At 35.2% G+C, this 9984-nt stretch overlaps 1 protein-coding gene across 4 annotated transcripts in view; it reads left to right on the top strand.

Annotated features, from left to right (window-relative positions):
- The first annotated feature begins 282 nt into the window (after window positions 1-282).
- The window catches only part of LOC110992655 (WD repeat-containing protein 7), a 116302-nt gene continuing 106600 nt past the window's right edge, over window positions 283-9984 (top strand). For 2 of the 4 annotated variants that reach the window (XM_045634102.1, XM_045634101.1), the window contains exons 1-10: window positions 284-447; window positions 607-845; window positions 1326-1439; window positions 1669-1812; window positions 2186-2251; window positions 3131-3293; window positions 3646-3778; window positions 5392-5418; window positions 8882-8972; window positions 9550-9697. In XM_045634102.1, the coding sequence (XP_045490058.1) occupies window positions 612-845; window positions 1326-1439; window positions 1669-1812; window positions 2186-2251; window positions 3131-3293; window positions 3646-3778; window positions 5392-5418; window positions 8882-8972; window positions 9550-9697 (1120 nt within the window). In that variant the 5' untranslated portion in view covers window positions 284-447; window positions 607-611. Of the gene's footprint in view, window positions 448-606; window positions 846-1325; window positions 1440-1668; window positions 1813-2185; window positions 2252-3130; window positions 3294-3645; window positions 3779-5391; window positions 5419-8881; window positions 8973-9549; window positions 9698-9984 lie in introns of all 4 variants that reach the window. The other 2 variants (XM_045634099.1, XM_045634100.1) reach the window with 2 other exon arrangements.

Below are 9984 nucleotides of genomic sequence, written 5' to 3'. Positions count from 1 at the left end.
TGTTGTTATGGGATGTTCTATCTTGTTATAAATCACAACCAATTTATCAAACAACAGTAATTAATTTATATTCTTATAGAAAATGCTCAAGGGAAAAAATACATATCCATCCGATCGTCTTATTTTCTTAGTGTCCTGTATTTATGTTGCCACATTACATGAAAATTGTATAGTAAATACTACACAATATAGTATGTACATTTTTAGTGCGTATCTACGATACGCTACATTGTCAACGTCGCAGTCAAATGTTGACAGATCGTTTGTTTACTTTTTTAACTACGTCTGATGTCATGATTAGTGATCTCTATTCTCTACAGCAGTGATTATTGATTATAATTTATTTTCAGTTGTTACAAATAATTACGTAAATATTGTAATCCTGAGATATCTAAGAAAGCCATAGTGTATGTGCAAATTATAAATTTCATCAAATTACATAATAAGGTGCGGTTTCATTTTTTTGTCCTTGCTAGAAAGTATTTTATTCAGGTTTTGATATGCAAACAATCCATTTCAAGCTTCATTAGACATAATTAATAGTTATTAATACTGTTAACACTGTGTAGTAAAACTAATACATTAATTAATTTTAAATATTTTTAGTGAAGATGCCAGGAACAAATTTAATTGTTCCTGTTGTTTTGTGGGGGAAACATGCACCAACTCATTGCATATCATCCGTTTACCTTTCGAGAGACCAGAAGACACTGGTTACTGGGTGTTATGATGGGCAAATATGTATTTGGCAAGTGAATTCAGATTCACTTATGATGACACCTCGATGCTTGCTCGTCGGCCACACAGCACCTGTTACCTGCCTATCTAGGGCATCTATTATACAGGTATGTTTTATTTTACATGTTAATTGCTAAATTGGATTTCAGACTATAAACATACTTAATTATACTATACTAAATTATTACTATAATTTACAAGGTATTTTTATCAGTATTGGTATTTTAAAAATATTTAAGTATTACATAAACAAAATTAGGAGATCTTAAATCTTATAAAGTATCTCCTATATATGTGTAATAGATTAAGCTTTTGCAATAATTTTTAAGTGCAATTCAGGGATGTCATACTGAGTAGCTAGCCTCAGATTAAGATAAGAATTATATAATGTATTAGAGAGCATTATTGCTACAAACAGTTCCAGATGACTTTTATAAAAGAATATCTATTTAAAAAGTATTGTTAAGAAATTCAAGAAAGTGTATTATAAAAATAACAAATCAATAATAACTTAATACAGCAAAGGAAATAAAACATTTTAATTGACTAATACCTATATATTCATTTGTGGTTTATAAATGTTTCAGGATAATAACTTTATAGTGAGTTCATCAGAGGCAGGAGAGATGTGTACATGGGATCTAGTTGATGGAAAGTGTCGAGAGAGTGTGAAATTAACCCAAGTGCACACAAACATACAGGTATAATTAATAAGTTTTTATTTGAGTATTGAGTGTTGCCGGCGTTTGAATGATGGCAATTCTATGTGCACTTGCGTGTATAGTGAAGAAAGACCAGCATTAGGTCCACATGCATGATATATTATATATGATATGATATGACAAAAAAATGATCAAGACAGATTCAAAGTCTAAGGCCCCTAACACTTAGTGTCACTTGGTATTTATGTAATACAAATTACCTTTCTAGGCGTACCATATGTGCAATAGTGAAGATTTGAGACTATTCTGCAATGGGTATTATGCAGAAATTCTCATAATGGACCCGTTTTCATTGGAAATCTTATTTTCTTTGAGCTCCAAAATGAATCCAGATTGGATATCAGCCCTACATGTGAGTAATGGAAGAAATTGTTTAGTATTGCAGCAATATTGCTATTAAATAAAGGTTGGTGAATGTGTGTTGGTATTCTTATCAGTCAGAGATAGGAATAATTTACAAGCTATTCAGTGGGGACTGAGAGGTTTTTTTAGGCAGCAAGTGGGGTACCATGGGCTTTGCCTACACCATTGTGAAGGCGTGAATGTATATATATATAATGTGAAAAAGGTTTTAGTATGGTAATTAAGAGTTATTTACCAAACAGTCTCTATGGTCAGTGTTATAATTAATTCTTTTTTTTTTTAATTTTGATAATAATTATTGTATATAAACAATTCAGTATAAAATTTGTCTCTCATTTTTAAAAATGTGCAAATACTTTCAGGTTTTGCGGCCATCATCTAGAAAAGACGATGTCGTGTTGGCTATATCTATTACCGGAACTGTCAAAGTTAGTGTTAATTTTTTTTATATTCTGTGCATGCTATAGTAATCTGTGGTAATAAATAAATGATCCGTAAATAATTCGATATATTGTTTATCTTAATTTTAATTTGTAATCAACATTGATTAAAATATATCAATTAATTTTAAATGTGATGATAAATACTATATATCGATATTATTGTAAATAAGTATAGTTTTTTTGGCTATAGGGGGGAATATCTGGATCTACTGAACCAATTTAGTAAATTCTTATACCAATAGAAAGTCAGGTTACTCGTGAGTATCAACCTGTCAAAATCAAAACTACTACGAAATTTGTTGCGGTGTTCACCAATATCCGTTAGTTATGGTTTAAAGTCGGGCTCAGAATTGTTAAGTACGGGTTTTAACATAAATATATATAACATAAAATTAAAAATAATTTTAAGTATATTTGTAGCGTTTTTCTATAATAGCTGTAATTCTAATATAATTATTTGTATAATGTAGATATGTTATTTAATTGTAGGCTGCGAATAATATCATTAGTTCAATATAAATAAAACTGTTATTATCAAACATTGGTATGTATGTACGCGATAAATATAAACTCGGGGCAGTCGCTATAGAGTTCTCCAATAATTTTTTTTCAAAACGGTGGGTAGCTGCAAAAAACCATCCGATTTCGGTTATTTTTTGCAGCAAGTTGGATGAAAAAACTAACGCATCGCTACGTCACCGAACTCGCCAGACTGATGCACTATAAATAACCTCTGATATGTGCACCTATATAACCTCATCGTGTGTTAGGTTTATTTTCGTTACGGAATTTCTTTATTCGATCGCCGCGCTCAAAGCCCGCGATATCATCTTTTCAATAGCTTATTACTAATTTTATTTCCAGGTGTGGTCCCTCCTTGGACACGAGAATAAACAATCCGAGCCGATATACGAGAACGAGTCAAAACAAATACGGTGTTTAAACGCTCTATCACTGAATTGTTGTGCGTACAATCAACGCACAGTTCTGATCGTGTGCGCGAAGTATTGCCAGATATATGATGCGGGTAAGATTGTTAACCAGTTGTATAACATTTTAAGTGGATCTCTTGTCATGAGGCAAATAAGTTGTCTGATTGGATCTTATGATCTTAAAGGTTGCCATTTGATTTTTATAACTCTAAATCTTGGGTCTTCTAGAAGACTGCTTTTCATCAATTTTTCTTCTGTTTTGTGTCTTTATACTCCAATATTGGCTATCGAATCTCTAGTTATTCTTGTCTATGGAAAATGGAAATGTACAGTGGTGCTGCTATGTTTATTAAAAAAATTGCGTTACTAACAATTATTCCTGTATATAATAAAATTTCATTAAATTGGTTGAGCGGTTCTCAAGTATTAAATAATGTTATTTTGTAGGTGATTTTTCGGTGCTGTGCTCCATACAAGCGCCGTCCGGAGAGAGATGGATGTCCGGTGACTTTCTCGCTCCGGACAGAGTCCTCGTATGGTCAACTGAAGGAAAAGGATATCTTTATAAACTACCCGCAAAGCAAGTCAAATTTGAGAAGTTTTAGCCTTTAATTATAATTTTGAATGCGCGCTTTTACACTGCATAGTCACTGATTAACTGCATGACCACGGATTTCTTTAGATAGTTTTCTTTTTAAAGGTCTGGATTATAAACATCTATTAGTGACCATGCATTATATTTAACACAAACCGTGACCATGCAGATGTAATAGTTTATTATTACAAATCCAGGGAAAGATTACATATACATAACACAGTTTATATTGGTTTCGGCATTAGATTCTCATCTGAGCACAATAAGCTTTTTAACATAAATGGTTGAAAATACCACTCGTAAGAACTACGAGTCGTTTATGAACAGCGCTTGTCGCAATATGTCGTAGACAGGTGGTAGAATTGGTCATTTCACAATAAGGCGAAAATCATATCAAAATTATTATATTATGTTATTTTGTTCGATGTTCGAGTTTGGAGGAGATATAGGAGACGCCTTTTGTATTGAACAGGGGGCAAACGGGCAAAAGGCCCACCTGATACTAAGTGACACCGCCGCCCATGGACTCTCATTGCCAGAGAGTTCGCGAGTGCGTCTTTGAAACTATGTCTTATGTATCATAGAATTGTTTGATTAAAGCCAGAAAAAAAATAACTCTTAATCTTTAAAACACAGAGACTGCTATATGTTTTATAATATAGATAGTGTAAATTAAAAATACTATGAATTTTTATCACATGCCTTGTTTAAATTGACTTAAATATACAAAGAACGGGCCAAGTTTCTATTTATATTGTTAACAAATTGCCGAAAACTGCTGAACCAGAAACTGGATTGAGCCGTGAAATCGCCAACAATAAAAGTCAACAATCAAATATAATAAAAACTATAAAAATCAGAAACAAAGTTAGTGTCTCTAAAGTTTTTTGCTTTGTTAGATTAGTTGCAGAACTATATAAAATGTATCCCATTAAAATGGCCAATTCTATCATATAGTAGCAATTACGGGTGGTTTTTTATAGAAACCTATAAGTAATGAAAGCTTGAAGTGAATCGTCAAAGTGAAACTGACTTCAAAATTCATTAAAAAACCAGTTTCGCTCGGCCTTCTAGACTTGGTCTCTTATCTGTTTCAAGAGGCAAGTAGGTGATCAACTTGCCTGATTGGCTCTAATGCCGGTGTTACGATGTTTTCCTTCGTATGTTAATAGTAAAAGTTCACGGGTCGAGCTGGTCGATCCTCAAGTATGATATCCACTTCGTTGGGCTGCTTTTTGTGATTTAAGATCTGATATATCACTGACTTCTATGCTTTAAGTTTTCGACCTTCTCTCTGTAACTCTTCAATCAGGCAGCGTTCGTAAGGAACTGCAAATCAGACTACCATGAGGGTATTTCAGTTTTCGTACATAGACACAAATACATCTGTGTCTAACATTCGCTCATACGCAGGAATACATCGTGAGACAACCCGTTTACGGGCAGTGTGTGCCAGGTACAGGGTGATCACCTATTTTGCTTACATTGACAAACCGATATCCGAGACCCAATCCTGAAAGTTAAGCGCCACTGGATTTTCTGGATAAATGAAAAAGTTTTTGCTTATGGTATATTAAAGCTACATGTATTTTTTATAGCAAACTGCGCGGACGGGCTATTAATAGGTCAGCACTTGATATATTATTAGAATCATTTTTTGGTTTGCTTTTTAGTTGTCAACCATCTGCGGGTATTTAGAATCGAGACTTTTGAATAGTACGTCAAACATTTATTAGATACGATAGTCATGGTTCTTGCTAAGTCTCGTATCTGAATCTCGCTCTAAGAGTCAAGTCTTAGCGTTGAGTGTGACCTTAGTATGTCCAAAGAGTGGAGTCTTAGCGCTTATTGTCAGTCTCGTATGTCAGAGGAGTGGAATCTTAGCGCTGATTGTCAGTCTCGTATGTCAAAAGAATCCAGGCTTAGCGCTAAGTGTGACTTCCGTATGTCAAAAGAGTGTAGTCTAAAAGCGAAATGTTTTTTAAGTACATATGTCAAAAGATTTGAGTCTTAGCGCTTGCTGTTACGTCTCGTATATCAAAAGAATCCAGGCTTCGCGTTACGTGTGACTTACGTAGGCTAAAAGAGTCGAGCTAAAAGCGAATTGTTTTTTTTACATATGTCACAAGGATTAGATTCTTAACGCGAATTGTTTTTTATATAATATGTTAAATGAGTGGAGTCTTAGCGCTTACTGTCAATTCTTGTCTATAAAAAGAATCCAAGCTTAGCGCTTTGTATTATCTTTGTATGTCAAATAAGTATTGTACTAGCGCTAAGTGTGACTTTTGTGTGTCAAAAGATTGGAGTCTTAGCGCTAATTCTGACTTCTAGATGCGATAAGAGTGGAGTCTTAACGCGAATTATTTTTTAAGTATGTCAAAAGAGTAGAATCATAAGGCGAATTGTATTTTACTTATGTCCAAAGAATGGAGTCTTAACGCGAATTGTTTTTTACGTATGTCAAAAAAGTTGAAGTCTTAGCGCGAATTTTTTTTTACATATGTCAAATAAGTGGAGTCTTACCGCTTAATGTCAAGTTTCGTATGTCAACTTATCCAGGCTTAGCGCTGAGTATGACCTCTGTATGTTAAAATAATCCAGGCTTAGCGCTGAGTATGACCTCTGTATGTTAAAATAGTCCAGTATTAGCGCTAAGTGTGATTTATGTGTGTCAAAAGAGTGGAGTCTTAGCGCTAATTCTGACTTCCATATGCCATAAGAGTGTAGTCTTAACGCGATTTATTTTTTAAGTATGTCAAAAGAGTGGAGTCTTAATGCGAATTGTATTATACGTATGTCAAAAGAGTGGAGTCTTAATGCGAAATGTTTCTTACGTATGTCAAAAGAGTGGAGGCTTAGCGCGAATTGTGTTTTACGTATGTCAAAAGAGTGGAGTCTTAGCGCGAATTGTGTTTTACGTATGTCAAAAGAGTTGAATCTTAGCGTTAAGTGTGACTCCTGACAGATATGTAATAATTTCGACAGACAATCAACCTAGTTTACGCTTAGTCACTCTGAATCTGACCTAAGCGCTAAGTGTGACTCTGGTGTGTCACAAACAAATTGAATATTGACATACAGAAGTTACATGACCATCGTGTGGTTAATGTGATAATTTTGATCTATTTAACCTTGAGTTTGAATTCTTCATAATTATTCATATTACTGGCTAGGATTTAAAGTCATTAGAGCGCTCATAGTAATAGTTACAAAATTTGGTTAGTATCTTTAGCACAAACGTTACAATAAATATACTACGTTATATTTGGAGTCGTCTAGCACTATGACCGTAACATCCGAAAATTTCGTTTATCATTTGTCAAAGTTAGGTTTATGTCAAGAGATGGAAGACAGCGAATCTGGCAACACCAAATATGGACAATTGTGTCATTAAAATACAGATTACGAGTTCAATTTGTTAGTTCTCTACCTACAATTTTTTTTATAGAACAGGAGGCAAACGGGCAGGAGGCTCACTTGATGTTAAGTGGTACCGCCGCCCATGTACACTCTCAATGCCATTTCCTTTCAAATGACCGCGAAACTGAACGTCATTCGATATGTCATCGAATAGACGAGTAGCGACGAAGGCTGTCTTCCTGGGGTTAAATTGGCCTAGATTTAATCTACCTCAGTCCGAAACTCCACTTTGCAGAGTTTTGACTTCAGACACAAGTTTGTTCAGGTACACATCATCTCAGTCTTGTGTGACCCCAGCGTTCACGGTTTTAAGGTAGGAACATGCTCTGTCGATGACGACCTGGTTCTCCGATCGGCCAGAAAGCTGGAAACCCAACGCATAATTTCTCGGGAAGCCCGTTGGCTGAAAGCTTCGAGAGCAGTGCTCTGTGCCACACCCGGTCAAGGCTGGCTTTCGCTATATCCAAACTAACCGCTAGCGCCTCCCCCTTGGACTCAATTGTCTCTGCCCATCTATTTAGGTATACAAGAAGGCCACCAGCCGAACGACCACGATGAAAGCCGTACTGATAATCGCTAATAAGTTGGTGGCCCTCGAGGTACCTTAAGTGCTGTGCTGAATTATGGAGTCAACTAGATAAACCTATTTTATCACTTCACACCGGTTTTCTGTGAGACAGTGGTACTGCCCCGGTCGTGCCTGCCCATTTGGCTGAAGCCCAAAAGCAACTGCATGGCACTCCCACTGGGAAGGGAATTGACTGATTGGACTGGTGAAATAACCTCTGTTACATGTTATTTCACGTCGTCACGTCCTGACGCTGTAAAAAAAATACGTATATTTTTTCCTCCTCACAGTGCTACCCTCACAAATTTGATGTGTCTTTCAATGCATACTTTCATATGGCTCCGTAGATTAGTAAAAAAGTTTTTATACCAAAAACAATAGAAACCAGACCTTAATTGACAGGATTCTGAATACATTTATTTGAACTTGGTCAGGATTTCAGCACATTTAGGTTCCTGAGTTCTCTCCTCACTACAATTGTACTCTTTGGTTCAGCTATGCCCAAAAAAACACTACTGTTATAAGTCATCAAGTCAAGTTAAGGTCAAACCCGTATCCCTACGAATGAATGAATGGTATTTTTGAATGGGCGTTTTTGGAAAGACTTTCAAAACTATTTCAAACTAATTAGTGACCATAGATAAACAAATTGTTCGTATAGTTTGTGTTAACTATTCGACTGTTCGTATAGTTTGTGCTAAAGGTAAACTGTCATGTAGTACATTAGTTTTATTTGTTTTGCATTTCACATCATTTTTTTAACACAACCAAACATGTATTTACACCTAGAATCTATAAGAAACCTAATCTAATAGAAAACCATTTTCCAAAAATTTAAAATAAATGTCTGTCTGTTTCATTATCATTTCGAATCAGAACTCACCCAGTGAGTTCTGACTCCAAACGAACCCAAGACCTCTGATCAATGCGTAATTTTTCTATAGAAAAATCGACCCGTATCAATAACGACTGGTTTCGATTTAAAATCCAGGAGTTACACTCCACAATATATAGGTTTTGCAACCATGCGGGTACCAGCAACTTTTTGTCATAAAATTGTTGTTGCTGGTATCTATTTAAATACAAATTGTTTTTAGTTCCGTTCCCGATCATAAAGGATTTCACGGTCCAACTGTGGAGCTTGATAGTCCGGTTTTGTACGGAATTTTGGCTCACCCCGATAACAAGGTAGGTAATAATTATTTTTATAGATTAAAAGTGAAATGGCAGAATTTTTTTAAATCACAGTACTTTAGCGAGCTGTAATCCTACCAGTGGTCTTTTAACAATAAAAAAGTAATAATATATATACATGTATTCAAACACGTAATTAGATATAAATTGAGATAACGCAACCGCGCAAAAAATTCTATTGTTTCTGAAAATTGTAAAGGTCATTGATCATTTACCTTACGTATCGCATGTGTAAGCGAGCCGAACTGCAAATTGCGCTTGTCTTAAAGCAAATGAACTGGCTCGCTACGGTATCTTCTAAGAGATAATAATAATAATAAGCCTTTATTCTTCAAAATCATATTGACATACATTTAAATAAAAATCGATATAAATATAATTTTAAGTAAGATGCAGTCACTATCCGGGAGAAGGCCTTGTGACAGTATTTTGTGTGACCTTTAATGCTAGCAGCATTTTCTCCCACCAGTACCAGTACCAGCTGTGGAGTCACCAGGCGCCTTTAAATAGTTGGTAGAAATAGGTTTTTATATAGTGATAATTTAGAAGTAACTTTTTAAAAAAATTTCAGCTTCTATCATGTCCCCCGGCAATGAGGTTCATACTTACAGCTGTGGGTGGGAAGCAACGTAGACTCTTACTGAGAGGAGATTCAGCTGGAGTGGTTCTTCTGTGGAATGTGGATGATGCAGCCATGCCTGTACCCAATAAGGTTATGTGTGAGTATTCATCAGTAAACATAAATACAGACCCTGAATGTTACAAACAAAATAATTGGTAATATGGTGATAATGATGGCTGGTCTAGTGGTAGTCACTTCACTTGGGCTTTTTCTTCTGCGGACTTCTTCCCTGCGAAGGCTTCTCTGAAACATGCAATTATTTAAAAGAAAAAAGGGTGCTGGACCCAAGAAAGAAACAATATATAAGAAAATAATATTTTTGATTACGACACTCGTCAGGTTGCCTTCTGACATAAGCCCCTAATTTTACCCTATTGTGCACTA

The sequence above is a fragment of the Pieris rapae genome, chromosome Z (assembly GCF_905147795.1).
Source record: "Pieris rapae chromosome Z, ilPieRapa1.1, whole genome shotgun sequence".
In the NCBI taxonomy this organism is placed as follows: domain Eukaryota; kingdom Metazoa; phylum Arthropoda; class Insecta; order Lepidoptera; family Pieridae; genus Pieris; species Pieris rapae.
Note: the sequence above shows the minus strand (reverse complement) of the source record. Positions and strands in the feature narration are given on the sequence as shown.